Raw genomic sequence first — 27,818 nt, forward strand, 5'->3', positions numbered from 1 at the left:
GAAGCTGTTGAAAAAATGAGATTGATCATTAACAGTGAATGAACAGATTTAAACCATCTTATTTGACACTAAGTAATGTTTATTTGCTCAACAGCAAAATGGATTACAGAAATGTACCTGTTGTAGTTCTCGGTTGTGAGGTAGGCCCTTCAGTTGTTGGAACACTTGGTGCAGTTGAAGGTGGAATAGAAGCTGTTGAAAAAATGATCATTAACAGTGAATGAACAGATTTAAAACATCTTATTTGACACTTAGTAATGTTTATTTGCTCAACAGCAAAATGGATTACAGAAATGTACCTGTTGTAGTTTTCAGTTGTGAGGTAGGCCCTTCAGTTGTTGGAACACTTGGTGCAGTTGAAGGTGGAATAGAAGCTGTTGAAAAAATGATCATTAACAGTGAATGAACAGACTTAAACCATCTTATTTGACACTTAGTAATGTTTATTTGCTCAACAGCAAAATGGATTACAGAAATGTACCTGTTGTAGTTTTCAGTTGTGAGGTAGGCCCTTCAGTTGTTGGAACACTTGGTGTAGTTGAAGGTGGAATAGAAGCTGTTGAAAAAATGATCATTAACAGTGAATGAACAGATTTAAAACATCTTATTTGACACTTAGTAATGTTTATTTGCTCAACAGCAAAATGGATTACAGAAATGTACCTGTTGTAGTTTTCAGTTGTGAGGTAGGCCCTTCAGTTGTTGGAACACTTGGTGCAGTTGAAGGTGGAATAGAAGCTGTTGAAAAAATGATCATTAACAGTGAATGAACAGACTTAAACCATCTTATTTGACACTTAGTAATGTTTATTTGCTCAACAGCAAAATGGATTACAGAAATGTACCTGTTGTAGTTTTCAGTTGTGAGGTAGGCCCTTCAGTTGTTGGAACACTTGGTGTAGTTGAAGGTGGAATAGAAGCTGTTGAAAAAATGGTATTGATCATTAACAGTGAATGAACAGATTTAAAACATCTTATTTGACACTTAGTAATGTTTATTTGCTCAACAGCAAAAAGGATTACAGAAATGTACCTGTTGTAGTTTTCAGTTGTGAGGTAGGCCCTTCAGTTGTTGGAACACTTGGTGTAGTTGAAGGTGGAATAGAAGCTGTTGAAAAAATGAAATTGATCATTAACAGTGAATGAACAGATTTAAAACATCTTATTTGACACTTAGTAATGTTTATTTGCTCAACAGCAAAATGAATTACAGAAATGTACCTGTTGTAGTTTTCAGTTGTGAGGTAGGCCCTTCAGTTGTTGGAACACTTGGTGTAGTTGAAGGTGGAATAGAAGCTGTTGAAAAAATGAAATTGATCATTAACAGTGAATGAACAGATTTAAAACATCTTATTTGACACTAAGTAATGATTATTTGCTCAACAGCAAAATGAATTACAGAAATGTACCTGTTGTAGTTTTCAATTGTGAGGTAGACCCTTCAGTTGTTGGAACACTTGGTGTAGTTGAAGGTGGAAAAGAAGCTGTTGAAAAAATGAAATTGATCATTAACAGTGAATGAACAGACTTAAAACATCTTATTTGACACTAAGTAATGATTATTTGCTCGACAGCAAAATGGATTACAGAAATGTACCTGTTGTAGTTTTCAGTTGTGAGGAAGGACCTTCAGTTGTTGGAACACTTGGTGTAGTTGAAGGTGGAAGAGAAGCTGTTGAAAAAATGAAATTGATCATTAACAGTGAATGAACAGATTTAAACCATCTAATTTGACACTTAGTAATGTTTATTTGCTCAACAGCAAAATGGATTACAGAAATGTACCTGTTGTAGTTTTCAGTTGTGAGGTAGGCCCTTCAGTTGTTGGAACACTTGGTGTAGTTGAAGGTGGAATAGAAGCTGTTGAAAAAATGATCATTAACAGTGAATGAACAGATTTAAAACATCTTATTTGACACTTAGTAATGTTTATTTGCTCAACAGCAAAATGGATTACAGAAATGTACCTGTTGTAGTTTTCTGTTGTGAGGTAGGCCCTTCAGTTGTTGGAACACTTAGTGTAGTTGAAGGTGGAATAGAAGCTGTTGAATAAAAGATAATTAACAGTGAATGAACAGATTTAAAACATCTTATTTGACACTTAGTAATGTTTATTTGCTCAACAGCAAAATGGATTACAGAAATGTACCTGTTGTAGTTTTCAGTTGTGAGGTAGGCCCTTCAGTTGTTGGAACACTTGGTGTAGTTGAAGGTGGAATAGAAGCTGTTGAAAAAATGAGATTGATCATTAACAGTGAATGAACAGATTTAAACCATCTTATTTGACACTATAAGTACTGTTTATTTGCTCAACAGCAAAATGGATTACAGAAATGTACCTGTTGTAGTTTTCAATTGTGAGGTAGGCCCTTCAGTTGTTGGAACACTTGGTGTAGTTGAAGGTGGAATAGAAGCTGTTGAAAAAATGGTATTGATCATTAACAGTGAATGAACAGATTTAAACCATCTTATTTGACACTTAGTAATGTTTATTTGCTCAACAGCAAAATGAATTACAGAAATGTACCTGTTGTAGTTTTCGGTTGTGAGGTAGGCCCTTCAGTTGTTGGAACACTTGGTGTAGTTGAAGGTGGAATAGAAGCTGTTGAAAAAATGAAATTGATCATTAACAGTGAATGAACAGATTTAAAACATCTTATTTGACACTTAGTAATGTTTATTTGCTCAACAGCAAAATGGATTACAGAAATGTACCTGTTGTAGTTCTCGGTTGTGAGGTAGGCCCTTCAGTTGTTGGAACACTTAGTGTAGTTGAAGGTGGAATAGAAGCTGTGGAATAAATGAAATTGAACATTTACAGTGAATGAAAAAGATCAAACATATCTTATTTGACGCTAAGAAATGTACATTTGGTCAACAAAAGTGTTTGTGAATAGCAAAATGTATTACAGAAATGTACCTGTTGTAGTTCTCGGTTGTGAGGTAGGCCCTTCAGGTGTTGGAACACTTGTTGTAGTTGAAGGTGGAACAGGAGCTGCCGAATAAATGAAATTGAACATTTCTACTGAATGGACAGAATTAAAACATCTTATTTGACACTTTGTAATGTTTATTTGCTCAACAGCAAAATGGATTACAGAAATGTACCTGTTGTAGTTCTCGGTTGTGAGGTAGGCCCTTCAGTTGTTGGAACACTTAGTGTAGTTGAAGGTGGAATAGAAGCTGTGGAATAAATGAAATTGAACATTTACAGTGAATGAAAAAGATCAAACATATCTTATTTGACGCTAAGAAATGTACATTTGGTCAACAAAAGTGTTTGTGAATAGCAAAATGTATTACAGAAATGTACCTGTTGTAGTTCTCGGTTGTGAGGTAGGCCCTTCAGGTGTTGGAACACTTGTTGTAGTTGAAGGTGGAACAGGAGCTGCCGAATAAATGAAATTGAACATTTCTACTGAATGGACAGAATTAAAACATCTTATTTGACACTTAGTAATGTTTATTTGCTCAACAGCAAAATGGATTACAGAAATGTACCTGTTGTAGTTCTCGGTTGTGAGGTAGGCCCTTCAGTTGTTGGAACACTTAGTGTAGTTGAAGGTGGAATAGAAGCTGTGGAATAAATGAAATTGAACATTTACAGTGAATGAAAAAGATCAAACATATCTTATTTGACGCTAAGAAATGTACATTTGGTCAACAAAAGTGTTTGTGAATAGCAAAATGTATTACAGAAATGTACCTGTTGTAGTTCTCGGTTGTGAGGTAGGCCCTTCAGGTGTTGGAACACTTGTTGTAGTTGAAGGTGGAACAGGAGCTGCCGAATAAATGAAATTGAACATTTCTACTGAATGGACAGAATTAAAACAAATCTTATTTGACACATAGTTATGTTCGAACACTTGGTGTAGTTGCTATTAAATAGTGAGTAAACATTGCGAACGTAATATTTTTTGTGACAAGATCATTGAAATACAAAACAATATACATGCCAACTTAAAGGAATGAATCGAAACATTAAGAAGACAACAAACAAGTACATATGATTGATATAGTAGCATGTGTAATATCCATTAATGCATCTACAATGATACGTGTAATGGATTTTTTTAAATTTTATGTCTGGTTTCATTAGAGTATAGGATTTAACAACATGTAATGATAATTCGTTCTGCAACTATATATCATGCCCATCAAATAGTTCGATATTGATACTTTCAATCATCTCGGAACGCAAACAGACGATTTCGTTACGAAATATAATAACGAAATTACAACAAATAACTTCCGTATACCTGGATTACTATTGTAATTTGAAATTCAACATTTGTTACATTTTAATAAAGGACAACATGTTATAAAGAATCCATTACTCTAATGAAACCAAATACAATTATATCTGCTAATAACGCTATAATACACAGTTATAATTCAAAAATTTACGATGATATACAAATAATTGTTTAAGTACAACTATTTGAATAGATTACATATTTCAGTATATATCAATTGGACAAGGTTATTGTCATGTGTTTACTTTTGTAGAGATAATAAAGATGAATTATGGTCTTAGGGAGAGAAAAATTCAAGAAAGAAAAACAAGTTCATTTCATTAGTGACATCACAATATTCATGGAATCTTTCGAAAAGACAGAGAAAAACAAAGGGGGAGAGGGAATGATAAAAGGAGAGAAAAATAAAAATAAATGAGTGACTTCACAATACAAATAAATTACATAAAAGTACATGAAATATTGCAAATATGAAAACAATTTCGAAATGCAATGATAATTTAAGATGAAATAAGATGAATAATGTCCTTTGGAAGAGAAAAACTTAAAGAAAGAAAAATATATTAATTAGTAAATTACAATGTTCATGGAATCTTTCAAATAGACTGAGAAAATCAAGGGGAGGGTGGGGGAGAGAGGAGGGAGAAATAAAAGAAGAACATTTCAAAAACTCCACGATGTCAAACAAGTATGAAAGAATTTATTGAAATAAATGAAAACAATTTTCGAAATGTAATGTTCTCTTCCAAAATTCTTGGAGAAAATATACTTTGAGGCAAATGGAAACGCACAAAATGATCCTTTTTTGTTCTACATTAATGAAAAAAGGAGGGGGACGGGAGAGGGAGAGGGTGAAGGATATGTGGAGATTTCACGTCTTACCATCATTACTGTGCTTATGGCTTTTCGAAAAGTTTGTCACATACCATTTTCATTTCTGCATATACAATCGACAATTGGACAAAGTAATTGTCACTTGGTTACTTTTGTGGAGATAAAAGAAGAAGAACAACATGTTAATTAGTGACTTCAAAGTGACAAACAAGTAAATGACATGACAAATTGTTAATTTAAAGCAATTTCAAGAAAGTTCCTATGTGCAGTTGAAACTTTCTTTAATGGTCACCATGTATTGCCCCCAAAACGGCTTGGGAGTCAATGTTCAATGATGCTAAGAATTAAACAAACTCTTTTTTTTTTGGTCACACTTAGATCCGTCTGCCTTACTGATAGATCTAAGTGGATCTTACTCTATGTCTAGAAACAATATGGAGAAACAAAACATCTGAGTAGCCTACTCTCGGGAATTTCTAGCAATTTGTAGGGTACTAACATTTGGGACCAATAAAGGTGACTTTTATGAAATCTATTGAGATTGACATTATAAGCGTAATTCTTATTTTTTGTACGTTCATGGAATTTTCAGAATATACAGAGAAAAACAAAGGAGGAGAGGAAGAGATAAAAGAAGATGAGAAATTAAAAAAAATAAATGAGTAACCCCACAATGACATACAAGTAAAGTGACATATTGAAATATGAAAACAATTTCGAAATGTAATGTTTCACTTGCAAAATTCTTTGAATGGAAACATAAACAATAGTTAGTCATACTATCATTACTGTACATGTTGCCTTTTTCGAAAATTTCATCATATAGCATTCTCATTGCTGTATACATACACATACCATTTCCGTCCGACAGCTTTTCCCCTTTCGACAGATGCTTGGTAATGTACTAAACTGTCTATTTTTTTTTTATTAAAGTTAAATTTTCAGATGCTATTCGTTACTATAAGTCATTAGCTTTACTAGTCCAAATCACTTCAGATTAGTAAAGAATAAGCAGAAATTTTATATATATTTTATATATCTTTATATATTATTATCGAAGAAAAAAAGTGATGGTAACGTTTCTTCATGGCAGCTGATACTTATCGTTAACACGGCCATCGGTAGCTGTTTCCTCCATCGCGATACTCAGTCAGGTTCGAAATATGTAACATCTACTGCATGGACTATAACCAGAAGCGTGCAACACCGTTATAATCACGTCTAACCGTCACCATGGCTGAACAGGCAATGCTACACTTTCATAAATCTATATATATATAGGGTTCCCACTCCCAACATACATAACACTATAGTGCTGATAAATTGTTCCTCGTCAAGCACAGCGGTGCGTGACTTACTTTCTGTTCACTAGAAAACTGAACAATAATATATATTGTTGAAAAAGCAAGCTATATCAAAGCTAGTCATTCAGAAGGTGCATTGTATATTTTTTTAGAAAACTAAACTATATTGTGTACAAGATATGGCAGCGGCAGTCAGGCAGAATGCCTACTGTATAACCATATGAGCGGTATTAAATGCTACCTTCGATAGACCCACCCCCATATGTCGACTCAGTTGAGATAGAAACTGCGAGACAAACTGCGATAGAAACTACGAAAGTTTAGAAGGAAAGATAAGCTGTCGTTTTGTCGATCACGTTTGCTACGATACTCGACAGCAAAAATAAAAAAAATATATACTTGAAAAAAATCAAATCAAACTTTACCAAACCAACCAACAAATTAAACAAACAGACACATAAGTAAATTACAGATCCGCAAAACATGTGGCGTTATGTATAGGGCCATCACAATCATACCACGAAACGACGATATTAGGCATTCGCTTCATCGTATCGACTTTGTGGGACACAACTTTTGCTGTAGATGAAATGAAGAACAATTCATGCCCCACCTAGATTGTTTTGAGCGGGGGGAGGGGGGGGGGGTAGGCTTTGCTAAAATGAGATCAAGTGACATTTAACCTGTTGTCGTAATATCTCCCTTTAATAAATTAGGAATGGTCGGTGGTTCTGTTGGCACATTGACCATAATGTAAACTTGACGGATGTTTGAGTGTCGCCCAGAATAACGTAAAGTTCTTTACGGACTCAAAATAAACGTCCGCAGAAAAACAAAATCCTGAAGAAAAACACTTCCCCCTGGTTTTCTAAACCAGAAAGCCAGTGGGCTTATTGTGATTCCTTGCCAATTGAGATTATAATCCCAAGTTTTGCTCATTGTTGATTAAATTGATCAGCAAGGTTCTTTCATTGACAATGGAATACCTACTAAATGTGTTAACTAACCACGTTTACAAGCTATTATTAGCATAATTCAACTCAAGCCCTGGCCCCTAATAAATGTGCATAATATCACATTGAACATACATTATCATGTACCCGTTATCAACACCTTCACACAAAGTGTGATTCAATTCTGAAAATGTTTACATTCGACCCTGTGACCTCCTTAATATTCCTGAGATGAGCACCAAAATCAATAGGGCTCTTCTACTCACTGTGGCACATATAAGTACCAAGTATCACTTCAATCCAACTTGTCATTGTTCAGTTACCGTGTTTACAAGCTATTTTAGTGAAAATAAACTTAACCCCCGCCCCCTAATAAATATGCATAATATCAACTTGAACATATATTACCATGTACCTACTAACTACCAACACATTAACACCAAGTATGAATAAATTCTGACTTTCTGTTGCGGAGTTATAAGCATTTGGAGAATTTCACAATTGAACCTGTGACCTCATTAATATTCATGAACACCAAAATCAATAGGGTTCATCTACTCACTATGGCGCATTTATGTACCAAGTATGACTTCAATCCAACTTGTCTTTATTCAGTTACCGTGTTTACAAGCTATTGTAGTGAAAATCAACTTAAGCCCCCCCCCCTAATAAATATGCATAATATCAACTTGAACATATATAAACATGTACCCCCTATAAACCAACATATTAATATTATGTATAATAAATTCTGACCTTTTGTTGCAGAGTTATTAGCATTTGAAGATTTTTACGTTTGACCCTGTGACCTCATTATTATTCATGAGATGAGCAGCGAAATCAAAACAATTCTTCTACTCAGTATGGCGCACATATGTATTAAGTATGGACTTCAATCCAACTTCTTGTTGTTCATTTACGTGTTTACAAGCTATTTAGTGAAAATAAACTAAAGCCCGCCCCCTAATAAATATGCATAATATCAACTTGAACATACCTTACCATGTCCCCACTATCTACCAAGAAACACATTAATACGAAGTATGAATATATTCTGACTTTCGGTTGCAGAGTTATAAGTATTTAGAGATTTTCACGTTTGAACCTGTGACCTCATTATGATACATGAGATGGGCACCAAAATCAATAGGGTTCATCTATTCACTATGTCGCATCTATGTATCCAATAAAACGACCAAAAACTACTGGTTAACTGGGATAGGTAAACAACCAATTAACAGTTACCATACTGCTTTAATACTTGAATCCTCTGGTCCACCCCCCCCCCATGGACACCCATGTCTACAGTGGAATCATGATGCATGGTCAGAATGGAACACCAGTATATTTCCATGCTGTACACTATGATATGTGGATGTCTAACTGATTTACACCTGAACCCTGAGAGGTACCCATGTATTAGTCTAACAAGTTAAAAACTTCACAGCATCATTGTACTTGAGAAGGCATTTGGGACAGAGATAGGAAGGTTCATATCATGATTTTCAGGACCATCGGTGTACAGATGTAGAATGCTAGCTTCAGTGTATGTATGAATGTTATGTGCTTGGACAGCAACAACAGACACCACTCACACATGATACATTTAGGATTAGCACCGTCAGCTATCAGCTACATGATAGTTTGCATTACAAATATGCCAAGAAGAACCCTATGTCTGGGACGCCTATTGGTGTTGCGGATGCTTTCGGTTTAGTACGGGGCACCATCTTAACAAAGAAACCTCTTCTTTCTGGTACTCAGAGAACATGAAAACCTGACCTTATGTCACAAGTTTCAAGCAATAATATTCCAATTGCCTTAACATGCTTAATCCATCACGAAATTGGGGCTTGATGAGAGCGGAGGATTCTGCAGCCAAGTCAGGAACCGGAAACCGTTGATGTCAACGTGTCAACATTTTCACCCTCAACTTCCCTCCTTCATGTATTTAACAGGATCAGACCACATAATTATCCCAAGACTGAAGAGCTGTCAGCCACTACCCTGACGTCAAGTGAAGTAACTTAACAATATAATTATTAATGAAAAGTAAGGAACTACAACCATCATTCCATCAATTCTTGCTATCCAGCCCAAATTTTTGTATTTTTACTACAGTGCTTGGTACTATACAGTTTATTGATACATCGTTATATTTTTTTTTACAACGTACTGCACTCATATGACAAAACTAAGGTATGTGAAATTTTTGACATTTATTTACTTTTAATTATTTAATTTTCGCTCGTTTGCAGAAGGTGGAATATTGGGTAATGGAAGCAGTAATTATTTGAAGGAATTTTATGTGTAGACAAGTGAGGTACATAAGGGGTTATTTGACCCAAAACTATTGGAAAGCAGTTTATTTGCCTGGTTTTTAGAGGGTAGCTAGACAACTAAAAACATGTTTGTCACAGTAGAACAGAAGCTGTGAACAATACATGCCGTTTGGTTTTATAGTCCCAGTATAGACAAGGGAGGGACACATGGGGTAATCTGACCTAAAACTATTTGAGAGCAATTCTTGGCCTAGATTTAGAGGGCAACTAGACGACTAAAAATATGTTTGTCACAAGCAGCTGCGAACAATCTATGCCTTGTTTGAAGACCTTATTTATAATCCCTAATTTGTTATGTAAAGATGTTAAGTAGGGGATAAACAGAACTTTAACTGTTACAGTAGCAAATGAAGCCGTCAATAATCCATGCCCTGTTCGGTTCCAGAATTTTATGAAAACTGAAGCAAGGTTCCTAACGATCTAATCACTGCTGTACATTAAGATAACATCGATTGAAGCCGGGGAGGGTGACCGTCCACTTAATGCTGGGCCACCTGGGGCGAAAAAGGGTGACATCCAGAGGACCATGGCTAGTAGGACTTGGAATTTACATGCAGCATAGAGCAGACAGTTAAATCATACAGAAGAGAACAAGACAAGGAAATTAATGCTTCGTCCCTATTATTTTATTAGAATGTGCTGCAAGTGCATCAACATTTCAACAATACCGGCTTGTTGTTATTCCTACCGTATATTAAACTAACTAATCACAAAATGTAAATTCTATCTGAATGGCTTAGGATCCATGATCGGGAGCCACACTCATTGCACCTCGACATCTGCTGTCATAGCTTAACCTAAATATACAAATTTCACACCGCCCAAAAAATTATATATCTATGTTTTTTCCATGATTTTATGAAGATTCTGAAGCCATTTGTAGTGCAAATAATGGTTTGTCATTTTTCAAATGTACCATTTCTGCATGGTTTCCCTACAGACCTTTCCATTAAAAACTTTCCATGGTGGCATACAGGTATCTTGTACCCCCTTATTGTAGAACAACCCATATCACTCTGCATTGCAGTCCCTTAAAATGAACGGTACATAACACTGCAGATGTATAATGATGTGTCGTATTGAGGCACGATAAATTTGATATCTTTTTTTAATTTCTCCTTTTAGCCAACTTTTTAAACTCCTATCGTACAAAACATAAAATCCCAGGAGACGAAAATGATACAAAAAAAAGTATAGATTTATGTATATTGCATATCCTGATACAAAAGACACTTAAGTACTTGAAAGAAATCAATAATCGCGAAGTTTAAGCTCAACTTTTTAGAAAGTGACCAGTGTGCTGTTGCTCTGCCACTGAGAAAATGACACCTCTCTAACTGGTACAAAACAAGATCATTGCAACTGAGTTGCTTCTTGGAATGCTGTCATCCATCTGCAATTAAACAACAAAAAAGAAGCCATTAACAATTGACATGCTCCTCCATTTTTAAAGGCATTGAAGACTCGCCCCAAACCGTGTGCAGCCATCTGAAAAGTTAACTTTTCGCTGCTTGCAAGTGACATTTTGTTCGTGTTGTTACAAAACGCAGACAGTACAGTAATAAAACGCGATACCTTGTTATCTTAAGCTGGACATGAGATTCCATCGCTGTATTGTTTGTACACTGTGATGTGAGTATTGACCGCAGCTGTATGTTCTAACTGTACACTAGTGTCTATTTACAGATGGTAGCAGGCTATGTGTGTGTATTTTCTGGGGTCGATGGTGGTGTCTAACACTTCTGTTACACCTCATTCGAAACTAGGTCAGATTACCGGCATTAGACGTTTCTTTTTGCCCGAGTCTCCACATCCTTTAAACATATTTTCTACAACACTGCTTATCTGCTCTGCTAATTTGCTTGTATGTGCAAACAATTTTTTATTAATGCAAGCAGATTTTAACATTCATGGAAAGGGTAGGGAAAACAATGAATACTTCAGGCTGCCCTATCAAAATTTGAAGGGCTATTTAGATGGCTGAATTACCAAAACTTCGATTTATATAGCGCTTTATTAAGATTATAGCTAGTGAAATTCTTAAATACAGGTCAAATTTATTTTTAGTTAGAAATGGATTCATTCAAAAAATACAAATCTCTTGGTATAAAAATGTAAAGATGGAAACTTACTCATCAGTGGAAGTCTGTGAATCTGCCTTGAAGAATTTAGATATCTTGGCTTGGGTCAATTTGATTTCTCCCTGTATGAATGAATAAAAAAAGAAGCGGATCTTTCAAATAACAGACAAAACTAAGTGTATTTATATCACCTTCCTTGGGCAGGAAAGGAACATTAATCAAAACAGCTTGGAAAAATTCTCAATCCTACCTATATAACTTTGTAAATGAGATTATATATAGCTCATTATCTGGAAATGTTATGCTATGTAAAATAAGTTACAGGATTCTATTCCACATATCATTTTTTTCTGAGATGTGAGTGTAGTTATTACTCAGTCTACTTACATTCTCACAGCTGACATTAAAGCCGATGAGAGGGAAGGTACTTTCTGCGGCAACATCCTCACTGGCTTTGTAGGTATAGAGCACCTTGTCTTTGACCACAAACCACATCCTCTTCCAACTCTTCTTCTCCTTGTATTGGAGGTATCCCTTGATAGTGATGTCTTCGTCGGTTGCGCTCACCTGTTTTAGGAAACAATGTAATGTATTTAGCTTAACTGAATTGAAAAATATCATTTACAAGGTCACGAGGCCCATGCTGTAGTGCACTATGTAGTGAAGTGCACACTGCGCAAACATAGCAGATACTGTGCAAATGTACTGCACTGTAAATGAAGCACACTGTAGTGTACGCAATTACTGCAATATTCTAAGGCCCACATGACCAAGAAAGGAACACATGCTTGGACAGATTCTGGCAGCCCAAGAACAGTTTTTTAGTGGCAACAGTCTTTTGTGTATATGACAAAAAGCTTATGATAATCCTATGATTAAGGATCTAATTATTCAGGAAAAGTGAATTTTTGAACCTCCTTTTATAATAACAGTGGATAACGATGAGCGACTGACGTCATCGCAGCACTTCATTGTCTGGGGCTGCAGGGACGCTATCATTAGGCAAGATACACTGTAGCGAGGAAAGTAGAATACAGTGATTTAGATGTGAGTTGGAGTTGCAAGTTAGCAATCTTTTGGAGAGTTCAAATCCTTCAAGAATTCCCTACTAGTTCTTCATAAAATGTTGTTCAGATATTTGAGAAATATCACATTTTTAACTGAAAACTATGGTAGTCTATGATTTATTGAATGCTGGCTGCTAATTACCTCTTTGAGAATCTTAGACTTCGACGGGGTAACGTGGGACTTCCTCCGTTTCACTTTCATGCTCGTAGATGGTGAAACAGGGTTTTTAGCTGGAAGCAAAACAGGAAAGAAACATTAGTTCACACAGTTGAACAATGAATGATGGTTCAATCACATTCTTAAGAGAACAAATACAGCAGGATGCTTAAAATATATATATTTCTAATATTAAGTCTACTTGCAATAGTTACAAGCACATAAAAAAATCTGTACAGAACTGTACATATTGTCAAATGAAAGCAGGACAATAATTATTGGCTGAATAGAAGTGCTCATTATGATTATACTCACCGCCTAGAGTAACACTACACTCGTCGCAGACTCTTCCATTCTTCTTGAGGTATTCCAGGTAAACTTTGTCCTTGGAGCAGTTCCCACAGACAACCTGTTTGTAAAGATGTAAAATAATGCAATCAACTGCAGCCACCAGAAAAGTCAGGGAATAATACATCCTGCATCGAAACATCAATGCAAAATGGGCAAATAACACTGAGAAAATTAAGTTCTCTCTACACAGAACAATGGTTTATCTTTCAGAGACAAGTCAAAGTGTTAAAAGAACTGCTTCACTTAATTATTACAAGCTTGTGAATGTTGAAACAATGTTGTATATGTTTATGTAAAGGAAGAAGCCTGTTAAGCTGGTTAACAGGGCTTTCACATCATTCAAACCAGCCTTGAAGGCCAGGTGCAGTTAGTCGTCAAGCAGTCACATATGTGTGCACTGCTAGGGCTGATCACACTTTAGGTGGATCTGTTTAGAAGACGAGATGTTTCAAAGATATTCATGGAGATGAATTTAATACACCATAGGGTCAATAAACCTTGTTCATACAGAAATCCATGTAAACTTATCTTTCGATATCTGATTTCCTTCATTCTGTGGTCTATGTTGAAGTAAGACTAGAAACTAACCTTTCCACAGGCTCTACAATGATGCCTTCTCCATGTCATGGTGAATTCACTGGTACAAATCTGACACATGGTAACCCTAGCATCTGGAATCCACACAGGAGCCTGATTACCCAAGGTAGACTCAGCTTCCTTCTTCTCCTCATCCGTTAACTGAAGACAAAACAAAGACGATGAAACATTCATTACTGCACTCAAACGATTCCTTGCATGTTTGGGTGAGGCTTACATTGTAAACTTTATATATTGAAGCCACACTGGTGTTGATGTAACAATTGTTGTGGAATTATAGGCAAACTGTCACCCTACTGAAAAACAGGTTCTTCATAGCTGACAGGCAAATAAAATGGCCTGTGATTGATATATGCAACAACAGATTTCAGAGGATATAAAATAGAAATATGTCACAATATTGACATATATATTTATGTATTGACATAGACAATATTGACGTAGTGTCAACTACATGTAGAATGCGGCTGGCAAGTACAACTTGACAAGTTGACCGCATGACAAGTTGATGCGTCAATTCCAATGGTTCGCCGAGGGTTACATCTAACACCAAGCATTTCAGGAAGTAAATGGTAAATTTGAAACATTCATTACCAGTATACTGCCTGAAATACCCAGGGACAGATATGTTTAAAACTGCTGGTTGTGACATCCATTCTTGTCCATGTGAGTTCTTGCCTTGGTCCGACATCCCAAATCGAGGATGCACTGACCTCTGAAATGATACATTGATTTTATTAAGAAGAAAAATTAAAAATTTAAACCTTTTCATCGTGAAGGAAGGTGCTTCTCTTCTCCATCACAGCTTCAACTGCATTCTTGATCGCTGTCATCCATTCTTCCTTCTCCTCTGGTGAGCTGGAAAAAATACAAAATCACTGGGTTATAGCTCATATTAACCAACCCATGTAATATTGAAACAAATCACTATTCATAAGAGAATAGCTATGACCAATTAACTGGCATAAATATGGGTTATTTAGGGGGCAAAGAGAAGTGTGGGAAACAATATATTCTCACCCTTTGGCTTTTTGGCCCAGTTAATTGCTAGCAAAATTGCTTACCTGGGAAATTGGGAATGGTGAAGGAGGGGTGAGGGCCAAGGAGCCTTAAAAGACCAATAGAGCACAAAGCATTTTGTTTTAAGACCTTTCAGACCTTAGTGAGATCGGGGAACTTACCTAGCAGCAAGAGTGAATGACCGTTCCACACTGATGATGTTGAATTCATTTTCATGGTCCCTTATCTGTTGAGGTTCTGTTACCTGAAGAAACAAAATTTGTAAGAATATGAGTATAGAACAATCTCAGTTTGCCCTTAAAAAGGTCTTCGTATAAACACCTAATTTGCCCCCCTATTCAGTACCTGTGTTCATTGTCCTTGGAACAAAGATTGTAAAAACAAAGGAATAAGGCAAGTCATTCCTTTGACATCAGCAATGTGCATAATTAATTAGCTAAGGTTAGCTATTCATAAATGAAACTAGAACTAAGAAAATTATTCCATGATATTTAATGCCCAGTATAGTGATTAGAACAATGTTGTCCATACACCTTAAAACCAACAGAGGCATCTCAATCCACATTGTTTGAGTTTCTTCAATTGAATGCTGAAGAACAGCGAAGTTAATTCCTTGCTTTGAACATTTCAAGAATATTTATGTGTTAGGGCTTACCTGCATGCCCTGCAAAGGTAACTCTGCCTTTAGTCTAAGTCCGGATGGGAAAGATGCAGTTGTCAATAGAACATCACTTAGCTGGAAGGAAAAATTACAAATATCAATAATGTTAAACGAGTGTACTATTTATGCTATGTCCATTTGTATTATACAGCGCTAGACCAGTGAAAATTAAAAAAATTTACACTGGGAAGCCTGACAGTCTTTTCAGCCCGAATAGTTATCAGAAGCTCTGAGCACCCGGCATATAGGCAGGGCTCGAAAAATCTTTTAATACTCTATGAGAGTCACAAGAAGGTACTCACCAAAAATAATTTCCTCTGTTGAAATTCCTTTCTTGATATCTTGTTCAGAATTCCTTCTTTGAGAAAAGTCTATAGAAAGGAAAAGTAATAAATAAACCAGTGTAAACAGTATATATAAATATATACAGTATATACAGTATATATGCTTAAACCAGTATATACAATGAAAGAGGCGAAATCTCTTTGTTATACAAATATGACTGACCCTACCCAGCATTATGAAAATGGTGCGTTTCAAATTAGGATAATTACAAACTAATTAGCTACTTAGAGAAGTTGTTCTTCAAAGAAAGAGCTGTCATATAAACTAATGATGGTTAGGTTTGTGTCGAAGGAAAGGTATTAGGGAAAAAAAGGTTTCACTCACCCTGCCAGGTTTCACGATGTCATGTTGACCAAGTAAACTGTGCTGAATGTTCAACAACTTCTCCAAATCATCCTGGAAGAGATAAGCAAATTTACGATCAAACAAAATCTTTGGTGGCTACAAAAGCACTTGTTTGAAGATGCCTTAAGAAACGAGAAACATTTGTCAAAGCAAAGTGATCAACGAACCCTCATTTTGCATCTACCAAAAGTAACTACCAAGGTAGCTAGATCTGACATTGCTGAGGAATTATGGAATAGCAAATGAAACATGCCACCAAGTCTTTACTTATGGTATTATCTGTTGGAAGGTATACTCACTCCTGTTTTCATTAGATTGTTGACATGACTGGCTACTTCACTGACAATACCCAACGCAACTGAAAGTTTAAAAAAAATGTTCACATTTTAAGCTATGGTTTAAGTTTTAATACTTTCTGCATGCAAAATCGTAAGAAATCCTATGATATGTCCGTACAAGCCTTCACTTCATATACAACATCTGAAAACAGTTTGACAACAAGATTGCTCTGACAGGAGATGAACTTATAATAACCTTAAATACCATTCAACGACTTTCCAAGTAAAACTGACGCATGACTAAGAAGGTTGAAGGCCATGCTAAGAGGGCAATACAAGTTCACACAATTACTACTTGTTTTGGACAAGCTGCAAATGAGTAGTAAGTACTTAAATATTTTTGGGGGGTTATAAAATAAGCAAATGAATTGAAAATCCCTCATAACCAAACCACTATAATATTGGGTGCAATTCCATACAATGGGATACTAAAGGAATGGTGTTAGGTACACCTAAGCTGGAAATCAACCAATTTCATTAACACTAACCTTTAGTGTCTTCATAGTCCTCCGAGCCTTCCTCTAGGTTCTTTTGATAATCTGAAATTAAAGGAAAGTTAAATATGAGGTTACCAAAGATAAATGCCTGTGCGAGTTACAGAGTCACTAATTATGTACAAGGTTGTCCAGTTTCTTACAAAGAAAACCATCAAATTATCTTAGTTTCAATTAACAAAATTACAAGCCTACCTGTTAATAGAAGTCTGTACTGCGGTATCCGCTGGACTGGTTTCAGCATATAATGACGGACCTGGAGGCTCTGGCATCTCGGACCGGCCTGTAGGGAACAGGATGTAAGGGAGAGAAGAATGCTTCATTAGACAAGGGTGCATGGGTACAATCATATGGTAACATCACCAGAAGAATGAAAAAGGTGATCAATTAACAGCAAAGCATTCAGATTCTTAGTTACCTCAAATTCTTTCACTGCAGCTTTGAAGTTTGGATATCGATTGCATGCATCCTCTAACTCAGCCGTGAGCTTCTCAAAGTCCTTGATGTAGGTCGTGTAAAGTTTCAAGTATGGACCCTTCTTGATAAACACATCTGCAACCTTTGGGTTCTCAGCCCTAAATGAGAGAGAAAGCAATAATTAATACAGACCCTAATGCAGTTATATAGATACCAGCTATATGTAGTATGTAGACCAGAGTGGCAGTAAACATCAACCCTTTGGGGTACCTACACGGTCAGTGGGTCGAAGGGGGGGAGGGGACTCACGGCATGAGACCAATGTTCTCCTGCCATTAAAAGTTTTGTAACGAACCTCCATGTCAACCTCTACAGGGATTGCCATGAACATTGAGGAATCTGCTACAACTTAGCAAGCAAGCGAGCAAGCTTCCCTAAAAAAGAATCATTTCAGTAACATCCTCAGTTACATCTAGTTCAGAAAATGGCAAGAAAATGCATTTCCCCACTTACGACAATCATTTAGGTACATTATATACTCACCAATTGTCTATTCTCGCCTTGACGTCTGTGAGAAGCTCTTCATTGAACATTTGAAGCTGGGGAAGATAGCCTAGTATTTGGTCCAAAACCATCTTTTCTATCACTGGTTGGCCATCAACTTGAGCATACTCGATGTGAGATTTGAAGTCCTGCCATTGAAAAAAAAGGAAGACATATTCAAGTTCCAAGTTCACTGTTAAAACTATTGCTAGAAATAGGTCATAGACAAATGCAACAATTTTAATCATGAAGTAAAAATAGTTTATCCACCAAGGAAGATGATATTCTCTCTTTAACAACTTACATTACTTTTAGAAAGAAATTATTGATAAGAGGATATTCAAAATGTATCAAATTTCAAAGACAAAATGATGAAAGACTGCTTCAGAAGAAAATTTGCCATGCTGTCATCAAAGATGACCTAGCACATTCCTAGAGCAAGAAAGGGCTTATCTTCTAAAATAGAAATATTGTACAAAATTTCTCTACCATAATAAACTGCCAAAGGAAATTCTAACATTTAAGCTCAAAATACAAGTTCTAGCAATCTCTTCTTTATATAAATTACTGTGTACGAACAGTGATTTTGCAGCATTTGTCGTACATCCAAACAGCCTTCATCGACGATCGAAGACCATAACGAATGGATGAGGACGCTATCACACCTCCAACAGTAACACCTTACAGAACCAGCCTTATCTATTTTAATACAATTCAATTCCTTCCCTCATCCTCATGGAACAGAACTCACCTCATTGAGGAGTCTCAAGACATCAACGAAGACCGCCTCTGAACCTTTGATCTCTTTGGCCACTTGGTAAGCTTTCTTCCTCTCCTTCGAGAGAGTGCTCATGAAAGCAGCATCGTCTGCCTCTGCTTCGGATTCCTCCGCTCTACTGCTGCTCCTATCCTCGTCTGAAAATTCATCGGTGTCAAAGTCCGAGTCGTAGTCCTGTTCCTCCACCAGGCTCTCACTCCTGTTGCTAAAGGGAAAAGAAAAAGGAAAAAGAGTTATTCCAATGAAGGATACTAAAATAGGTGATTTTAAACGATCCACAGATGTATCTTCTCGTGCTAAACACTGTTTACAGATTCGTAAAGAATTCTTACACAATTGAATCAGGAACTAAATATACATAATATACTCAACTGATGCTGTATGATGGGCAGAATGAAAATCCCTGTATCTTATTACAAAGCAAGTGATCAATGCCAAAGCTATTAATGTATCTCTCATCACTGGCCACAATACCATACCATCCCAATCCTTGCTCTCAAAAGAACTAACTACATGGACAATTAACTGAATGCATCCTTAATTAAAAAAGAAAATGCACAACTTGTTTAATCTGTCCATTTTAAGCAATCTCCCTTGCCCCACCCCCAATGGGTAATAATCAAACCAACTTTAAACATGGCAGACTGCTTTATGAGCATTTCTTTCTTAGTCTGCCCCAACCACATTAGTGAGATACCAATGTATTACATAACATCTGTTTGCAGAGTGGATAGAGTTAATAAGCAGTCCTGGAGTATAAAACCACATGGCCATCTGCTATTGGTCAATACTTAGACCCATTCATGAGGAGGCCAGGGGGGCATAGATCAAAGTGATTACAAACTGCTAGCTTTTGTAAATGATTACTCAATGAATGGGAGACAAAAGGGCCAGGCATACAGCTGCTGCATGATGCTGCCTGTTGACTGCACAGAGGGCTGTTGTGTGCATAAATATATATATGGATTCAGCATGGCTCTTGTGTGCATACATATATATGGATTCAGCATGGCTCTTGTGTGCATATATGTGGATTCAGCAACCATGTACCTCTGTAGGGGTTTGAAATGATTCCCCTATTTGGACTGGTTCCCCAAAAAAGTTTTAACCAGAGAGATCACTTGACCAGATTTGATAATGGCTGTACTTCTGCAGAGGGTGTGGTCTCACAAGGCAAGCAGCTGACATGCAACCAGAACATGAATATTAACCAACTAGTGACTGGTTAGAAAGGATGCATAAAACAGTGAGCACATGGCGGGGCAAAATGGTCATTAAAAGAAAAGCAGTCTGAATAGGTCAGGGGAAGGCTTAAGGCAGGAAGGCTATACTACTGTACAATCAAGCAAAACTCTGCAAGCAAAACTCAGCAAAAGTGTTACCATCCATTGCATACCAGGCTGAATCAAATCAAATGACAAAAACAATATTTTGACAACACAAGTTGATGCTAAGAAAAGTTTCACAATGGATGCAACAAAACATTCCCCCAAAAATTGAGTATTACTAAAAAAAAAGCAAGCCCACAGAAATGTCAGCCATAAATTGGTCACATATATGAAGTAGAAAAGTTGAGACCTTCCGATCCACTACGGTTTAAACAATAATATATCATAATTATACATCAATGGAATGCAAGGTTCATATCAAATTACAACGAAAACCATTAGTTTCATTTTAAAATTACATTCATTTAGAGTTCATGAGAAGATGCCAGGGTAACTAACCTTGCTGAGACTACCACAAATTGAGATTCGAAACTTGCTCTTTCAAAAAGTAAAGGTAAATTGTAGGAACTATTTACCATAAAAAACACAAGTCAAGTCTTACTTCCACATATGGATTGTATGATAAAATTATTCACAGCAAACAACAGTTACTTGTCCCGTGGCAAACACCCCACTACATTAGAATGTTTTGTACTACTTGTACTTAAGTTTTGAGATGTGAATTTATTTGGTGTGTACTTAATTAAATAAGGGATGTGAACTAATTTGGTGGCTGTAAAAACGGCCAAAAAATTAATGGATAATTTGCCACATTTCCCCACCCAGTAAGTTGGTAGAGACAAAAACTTCTTTCACATATGATAACAAATTCCTAAATGTAATGCATAGATTTTATCATGAATATTCATAAAAACCAAGCATGTTCAAATGTCTTCTATTCTTTTCCACTACTCAAGAGGATTTCCAGATAATCAAAATTTGCCAAAAGTATGCTACTGTTAACACTCTTTTGTTGGAAGAAATCTCCTGATCCACAGATCAGCCAGTAAACCACAAATGAAACAAAAGGAAGGAAGAGCTAAAAGTGTAATAGCAATAGATAATGATATATATTACTCTAGGATGATGACAAATACAAAACAAAATTAAATTAAATGATATCACTGAAAGTACCTTGAAAATCTTGACACACAACCATCTCTGAAGCAATCATTTTGGGGTGGGTCTCTCTCGCACTAGCAGGCAGGCACATTCTGGCTGGAGAGTCCACTCTCAATGAGATCCAAGAAACATGTGGCTTATACTGCCACATCACACAGCCTTCACTGCTAACACACCCCACCTTATCTGTGATCAGGTATCTGACTATGCATTCACAGATTACATAACATTACATAACATTACACAACTGGACAAACACTCAGACAGAGCCCATAGTGTTAGCAATGGTTATTTCAGTGAAAGAAAGTCCAGGGTAGCCAAGCTCATAAGGCCTTTAGAATTTACACATGCATAAATTCCAGTTTGTACTGAGTAACTTATTATAGAGTGTTCACAGGCAAAGGGGAGTTTCTGTGTGTTCAAGCAAAGACACAATCATACTGGTCTGTGTCTTGTCCACTGTGGTCAATACCTGCTAATAAAACTGACCCAACCTTCGGATTACATAATCAATAAGGAACTAAAGCTGCAACTTTATCTGTGTGTTACAGACACATTGAACAATTAAAGAGTACTGCTTGGAGATAGATATATGTATGTTCAAGTTAACAACGCCTCTTTTGATTTACATGAGAAAGATATGCGAACTGAGATTATGAACGTATCATTGTTAAGCAGGACATTCAACACTGTGATGGATAAACTTCTCAAATGACCAGCAATTAGAGTAATAATTACAATATATATGCATATTTACATAGAACGTCTTCTGGGAGTTACACTGGAACACACTCAAATTTGCAGCAAGTGAACAAATGATTTCTGTGCCCTTTTCTAGTTAGCCAAAATTTACAGTCTCAAAATTATTCAAGAGAGAAATCAAAAAGTGTACAATTATACACTGATTAAGGGGCCTAAATAAGGTATCGGTAGAATATTTACTGTAATTAACAGGGGACTCGGTGGAATCAGTTCTGACTGAATGCTTCAAACAAAAGGCTCAGTACCTTAACATGGTGTTTTTACTGCATTTTTGGCAATTCGTCCATTTCATGTCAAATTTGTGTAAAACACAACTTATTCACTTCTTTGTAGGTCCTGCTGGGCTTTAACGTGACTTAAATTATAAATAAATTAGAACAAATGATTTGCTTTCATTCAGGTTGACACTTTGGTAGATTATGTAGTAAATGATTATGTACTGAAATTAGATTATGTAGTGAATATTATGTAGTGAATTGAGATTATGTAGTGAGTATTATGTAGTGAATTAAGATTATGTAGTGAATATTATAAAATGAATTGAAATTATGTAGTGAATATCATGTAGTGAATTGAGATTATGTAGTGAATATTATGTAGTGAATTGAGATTATGTAGTGAGTATTATGTAGTGAATTTAGAGTATGTAGTGAATATTATATAGTGAATTTAGATTATGTAGTAAGTATTATGTAGTGAATTTAGATTATGTAGTGAATATTATGTAGAGAATTGAGATTATGTAGTGAGTATTATGTAGTGAATTTAGATTATACAGTGAATATTATGTGGTGAATATTATTTAGTGAATTTAGATTATGTAGTGAGTATTATGTATTGAAATTAGATTGTGTAATGAATATTATCTAGTGAAGTTAGATTATGTAGTGAAAGAATTTATTGAAACCATGCAGTTTCCAAACAGCTTTGCTTTTTTTTTTTTTTTAATTAACAAGTTTAACAAACCCTAACTCAGTGGTTACAACACAAAATGAGATAATAATTGATCAAAACTAAGAAGACCTTCCAAACATTTTCACTTTTTGCAAATTAATGAGCCAATTTTTATGATTTTCAATGTCAACATCTCAGAACCTGATCATATTACTACTAATCACATGCTAGGAAAAAACAAGCAAATAAACTACAAACAATTCGACTGCTGCAAATTTGACCACTTTTAATTATTTGGAATGGAATTGTTTGAAATAAAATAAGTTGACTAGTTACAGGCAAGAAGTGGGGAGGGGGTGGGGAGGGGTGTGTGGGTGGTGGTCACCTCTCCTTTTCAATCCCACTCAGGAAAAATTATTTATTAGCATAAATTTGAATGCAGACCTAATTTATTATCTGAATTTACCTCAGAATGCACCAAATAGTTAGATTTTTTATTCTTTAGGAGGGGGGGGGGTGGGGTGGGGGAATGGGTGGGTTGGAGGGAGGAAAAGTTACCCTACATGAGCACCAGATACAAACAATTGGACTGCTGCAAATTTTACCACTTTTAATTATTTGGAATGGAATTGTATGAAATAAAATAAGTTGACTAGTTACAGGCAAGAAGAGGGAGGTGGGTTGGGGTGGGGGTGACCTCTCCTTTTCAATCCCACTTAGGAAAAAAGTAATTATTAGCATAAATTTGAATGTAGGCCAAATTAATAATCTGAATATACTTCAGAATGGACCATATATTTTTTCTTTGGGGGAAGGGGGGTAGGGGAATGGGTGGGTTGGAGGGAGGAAAGGGTACCCTTGGGCCCTACATGGGCACCACCAGATTCAACAAGCCAAGAGTCAAACCTCCTCCTTTTTAAAGATCCTGGATCCAAGCCTGAGTTAATCTAATGGACTAAAATGCTTTCAGATGCTGCCCTCTAATAATTATTACATGATTTATCACTTAGGTCACCTGAAAGTCCTGATTTAAGCTACTCAATTATGGCCCCGTTTTACATTAGACCGCAACCACTTCATTGTTGAACCGCCCCCCCCCCCCTTGTTGTTGAAAGTTGAAATGTCAATGCCCCCCTCCCCCAATGACCAAACAATTTTAACGCCACGATAGACTAGGACCAGGAGAGGATGCGGGACACTGAGCAGCTCAAGTGTTTGATTCGTAAGTCTGTAAAATAGCTCTGGGTTGATCATGGTTCAGCCGTGACCTTCAACTGACCCATTGTTGCTTGTTACAGTATAAATCGGACAAAATGAAAGTAGTCAACCTGCGTGTCACACAGCTTAATATGGTTTTGCATGTCGTCTACTAGTAAGACAACCTCAACACTGAGTACAGGGTTTAATGTAAATGCACAGGTGTTGACAATCCAATGAAATGCTGAACACTCACGCTCGGGGTCTGATCCATAAAGACTGCACATACAAACTATGACATGCATCACTACCGACAATTTACTTCTTCATGTCACACACTTGTCTCGTCACACAAGTTTATCGTGTCTTGAGGAGCGGAAATGTAAGTTGTGTGAAATAAGCTAACATGTTCAAGAGACTGAAAGGATCATCTGTGGGAAGGGGATTAGGGAAGAGGGCGGGCAATTAAGAGGGCAGGCAAGAGGGCAGGGGAGGGAAGGATTAGACAAAAATCTACAGTAATTGCAATACTAATAGTAAGTTTAGCTTTGTGCATTTTATCCTGGATTACCAAATACAATTTAAAATTTATTTGGAACATCGAAAGATGAAACTTGAAGATGACGTCACGTTCGTTACTGATCAAATCATATTTGAAATATCCATCCTAAACGATTAAAAAATCGTTCCTCTGTCAAACGCAACATATAGCGTTCTCATATTTTTTTTTTAAATTTGGAAAATTATTTATAGTTTTTTAAGGTAACTTCTAAGGCCTACCAGACAATTCTTTTAATAAGCCAAAAAGAACATTTTAAAGGTAAAGAAAGACGAGAAAACAAGACACTGGCTTTGTGAAAGAAACATTTTATCATACCACTCCACATCCTTCATAAAAAAATAACATGTCCTTGATGACCAATTAACTACACATTCTTTCCAGATGATTTGATTTTGTCAATGACTAGGAGAGGTTTTTTTTCTCCTCTCTCCACATCTCCCTCTCTCTCTATATATATATATCTCTCTCATGTGGCCACCAGGGGAGCTCTTTCTAAGGCCAAATTCTAGTATGGATGACATACCAGGGTGAAATATCAAGGACAATGTATTCTGACTCTTTTAAACATTTTCAGTCACTATAATTGGTCATAAACATCAACATCACACAGGAAATATTTGATCACATAAACAGGTTACTAAATAGACAATGGGGAGGAAACTGGTACCAAGGTGGTGATGGCATGGAGGAAATTATCAGGAGAGGTAATTTAACCTCTCCTGAAATCTTACTTGATCCTTGCTGGGCTTTCCATACATCTGATTTCTGTCAGCAAATTCTGGTTGAGTTTCTGTCTTCCCACACCTTCCAAGTACATTTCAAAATCACATCTGATCTGACCAGACACACCTCCTCCCCCAATTTCCACTCCCCACATTCTCCCACCTCCCCCCCCCCATTCTTCCATCTAGTGACTTTCAATGAGCGATTGATTAAAGCATTTGACTCAGTTCTCGGCATTGCACAGAATTTTTTTTTACAACAAAAAGTTCAACATTTCCAAGTTCCAACTACTTTGCATGTTATTGTAAATACTAATATCGGACAATTTTCTCGGTAGCAAATTTTCCAAACTGGATGAAATCATATAACCCTGAATAATAGGTATTGCGGTAGATTTCATGAGTAATAAAAATACAAATATTCAATCAAGCTTCCTTTCAGTAACCACTCATAAATATTTTGCATGTGACAATTTTTTTTTTTAGGTATGGTATGGATTATTTGCTTTGGATTTTAAAGGTCTATGGACACTTATGAACGACATTGTCCTTATCACTCTAATGGGCATTAGAAATTATGAAAATAATCCGTAACTCCCATCAAAATCCATCAGAGATTGAAAGTCTTTTCTTAATTCTGGTTTTATTTATGAATAAACATTAGCTAATTATGCAGACTTTGCACATATTTAATGAGTTTCCCAGATTTATCAAAACATTCCAAATGTGTATATCTTGGAAATGACAAGAGCTTTTCGAACACTTTCAATTGAATCTTGAAGAGATAATATCACACACAAACAAATGTACTCAATATGGTGCAGATTTGGATAGACTGTCGATAGTACTTTAAAGTGCATACAGTCTTGCCCATACATTCTTAAATATTGCACTGACTGAAATTACATACAGACTTACTCTCTGTTTGATTCTGTCCTGCCATGTTTAATACCTCCTCTAGGAGTATAGGCCTAGGGGCCCAATTTGATTTAGGGGGGCTGTAACGACTTGCCCGAAAAATATAACCAAAATTTTTCGCGCTTCAACATCTTAATGTGCATATCGTATAGGCATGCATCGGTTATTACATCGCATGCCAATAGCATACAATCATTTTCCGTATTATAACCCTTCCATATTGGTTAGAATTATTGGGGAAGTTTTTAAATAATGATGATAATCATAATAATATCAGTTTAACCATTGTAAAACACATTGCAAATTATTTTACTTTCAGTAGGTGCCCGAAAAATTCTCAGCAGTTGCCCAAATTTTCACAAATTTTTTGGGGTGTTGGGGGGCTGCAGCCCCCCAGCCCCCCGCCTCCTACGCCTATGTCTAGGAGTGTGTGTCTTATAACTAATTGCAAGTGGAGTTCCACCCTGATATCCTGCTCTATATATAACTACATGAAGTATATCATGGTGATGGTCTGTATCCCCTGCTGTTATTATCTTTGAGTTTCATCAACAGGCACCTTGCAACCGGGCTTCCTTTCACAGTCTCTTGACAGCCATTTCCTTCCTCCGTACGAGAGAAAGCTTGAAAGCAATGACCAATATATCCTTGACTCCATGGCATGATGCATTTATGTACTTGCTTTACAAGCTTCATTAGATTAATGACCTTGTAACCATGGAAGCTACTGTACTAGCCTACATTTTGAACAATATAGGCACAACATGCTATTTAGTAGCTAGGAGATGTTTGGCTTCAAAAATTAGTGGCAGCATTTAATTATGTTTGCATGCAGTCACCAGTGTGGCCAAGTAAAAGATAACCTTCTACTATATTGCTTCACTTGCCGGCCTCAAAGATAATTAAATGTTATATATATAATGTTCTTATAGGTAATGAGGTAATGCAATGTAAATAGATCACTTAGTAATGCGCCATAAATCCAGTGCCCAAGGCTAGTAATAAAAAAGTTACAGTACATTCAATTTTATACTTTTGTTACAAAAGTGAGTGACAAATCCCATGGAAGAAACAAAAAAAAATATATATTTTGTTTCTCTGAACTGAAAGTTGAGCAGTCTTGAGCATATACACTTATACACTTATATATTACTGGACTTTTCAGCCAGATAAAAAAACGTCCTTTTGGAACAAAGGAAAAAAGAATGCCTGCATATGTTTTGACTTACTTTAAACTTTAAATGCACAACGGCTGCACACTTAATTATGTGCTGCTCGTGTTAGCTGATACATGTAGTAGTAGGGTCCATAACATGTATCCTGGGGTATCTGCTATATAAAACGCTAAACAGCAACCATATGCACCACAGGGAATTGAATATGGCTGTCTTAATGAGGTCTTGCTCACACACTTCATCTAGCAATAGCATTACAAACTTAAGGAAGTAATTTCAATACCAGAGTCTTGTAGTAAGAGGAAGATTGAAGTA

At 36.3% G+C, this 27,818-nt stretch overlaps 2 protein-coding genes across 3 annotated transcripts in view; both read right to left on the reverse strand.

Annotated features, from left to right (window-relative positions):
- Nucleotides 1–217: 217 nt before the first annotated feature.
- Nucleotides 218–10,152, reverse strand: LOC139961041 (uncharacterized). The gene is made up of 14 exons (XM_071959869.1): nucleotides 3,707–10,152; nucleotides 3,502–3,576; nucleotides 3,314–3,418; nucleotides 3,109–3,183; nucleotides 2,921–3,025; nucleotides 2,716–2,790; nucleotides 2,150–2,224; nucleotides 1,968–2,042; nucleotides 1,786–1,860; nucleotides 1,598–1,672; nucleotides 1,410–1,484; nucleotides 1,222–1,296; nucleotides 1,034–1,108; nucleotides 218–920 (listed from the first exon to the last, which is right to left on the reverse strand). Exons 1-14 carry the CDS (start codon nucleotides 3,804–3,806, stop codon nucleotides 832–834), a joined length of 1,149 nt encoding a protein of 382 aa, XP_071815970.1. The 5' UTR covers nucleotides 3,807–10,152; the 3' UTR covers nucleotides 218–831.
- A 141-nt stretch (nucleotides 10,153–10,293) lies between these two features.
- The window catches only part of LOC139961040 (uncharacterized), a 66,044-nt gene continuing 48,519 nt past the window's right edge, over nucleotides 10,294–27,818 (reverse strand). For both annotated transcript variants that reach the window (XM_071959866.1, XM_071959867.1), the window contains exons 3-19: nucleotides 18,857–19,088; nucleotides 18,106–18,254; nucleotides 17,564–17,720; nucleotides 17,341–17,428; nucleotides 17,140–17,190; nucleotides 16,613–16,671; nucleotides 16,293–16,364; nucleotides 15,926–15,994; nucleotides 15,618–15,698; nucleotides 15,124–15,206; nucleotides 14,707–14,800; nucleotides 13,934–14,083; nucleotides 13,310–13,403; nucleotides 12,980–13,068; nucleotides 12,158–12,337; nucleotides 11,822–11,892; nucleotides 10,294–11,082 (exon numbers count right to left, since the gene is read on the reverse strand). In XM_071959866.1, coding sequence (XP_071815967.1) covers nucleotides 11,043–11,082; nucleotides 11,822–11,892; nucleotides 12,158–12,337; nucleotides 12,980–13,068; nucleotides 13,310–13,403; nucleotides 13,934–14,083; nucleotides 14,707–14,800; nucleotides 15,124–15,206; nucleotides 15,618–15,698; nucleotides 15,926–15,994; nucleotides 16,293–16,364; nucleotides 16,613–16,671; nucleotides 17,140–17,190; nucleotides 17,341–17,428; nucleotides 17,564–17,720; nucleotides 18,106–18,254; nucleotides 18,857–19,088 — 1,759 coding nt within the window. In that variant the 3' untranslated portion in view covers nucleotides 10,294–11,042. The remainder of the gene's footprint in view (nucleotides 11,083–11,821; nucleotides 11,893–12,157; nucleotides 12,338–12,979; nucleotides 13,069–13,309; nucleotides 13,404–13,933; nucleotides 14,084–14,706; nucleotides 14,801–15,123; nucleotides 15,207–15,617; nucleotides 15,699–15,925; nucleotides 15,995–16,292; nucleotides 16,365–16,612; nucleotides 16,672–17,139; nucleotides 17,191–17,340; nucleotides 17,429–17,563; nucleotides 17,721–18,105; nucleotides 18,255–18,856; nucleotides 19,089–27,818) is intronic.

Source organism: Apostichopus japonicus, chromosome 20, assembly GCF_037975245.1.
Source record: "Apostichopus japonicus isolate 1M-3 chromosome 20, ASM3797524v1, whole genome shotgun sequence".
In the NCBI taxonomy this organism is placed as follows: Eukaryota; Metazoa; Echinodermata; class Holothuroidea; order Aspidochirotida; family Stichopodidae; genus Apostichopus; species Apostichopus japonicus.

Excerpts from the sequence above, each read along its gene's own strand:
- LOC139961041 (XM_071959869.1), bottom strand. The coding sequence starts at position 3,806 with ATGTTCAATTTCATTTATTCGGCAGCTCCTGTTCCACCTTCAACTACA. Across the intron at positions 2,043-2,149 it reads ACAACTGAAAACTACAACAG|CTTCTATTCCACCTTCAACT; the intron begins GTACATTTCTGT and ends TTTATTCAACAG. Across the intron at positions 1,297-1,409 it reads ACAATTGAAAACTACAACAG|CTTCTATTCCACCTTCAACT; the intron begins GTACATTTCTGT and ends TTTTTTCAACAG.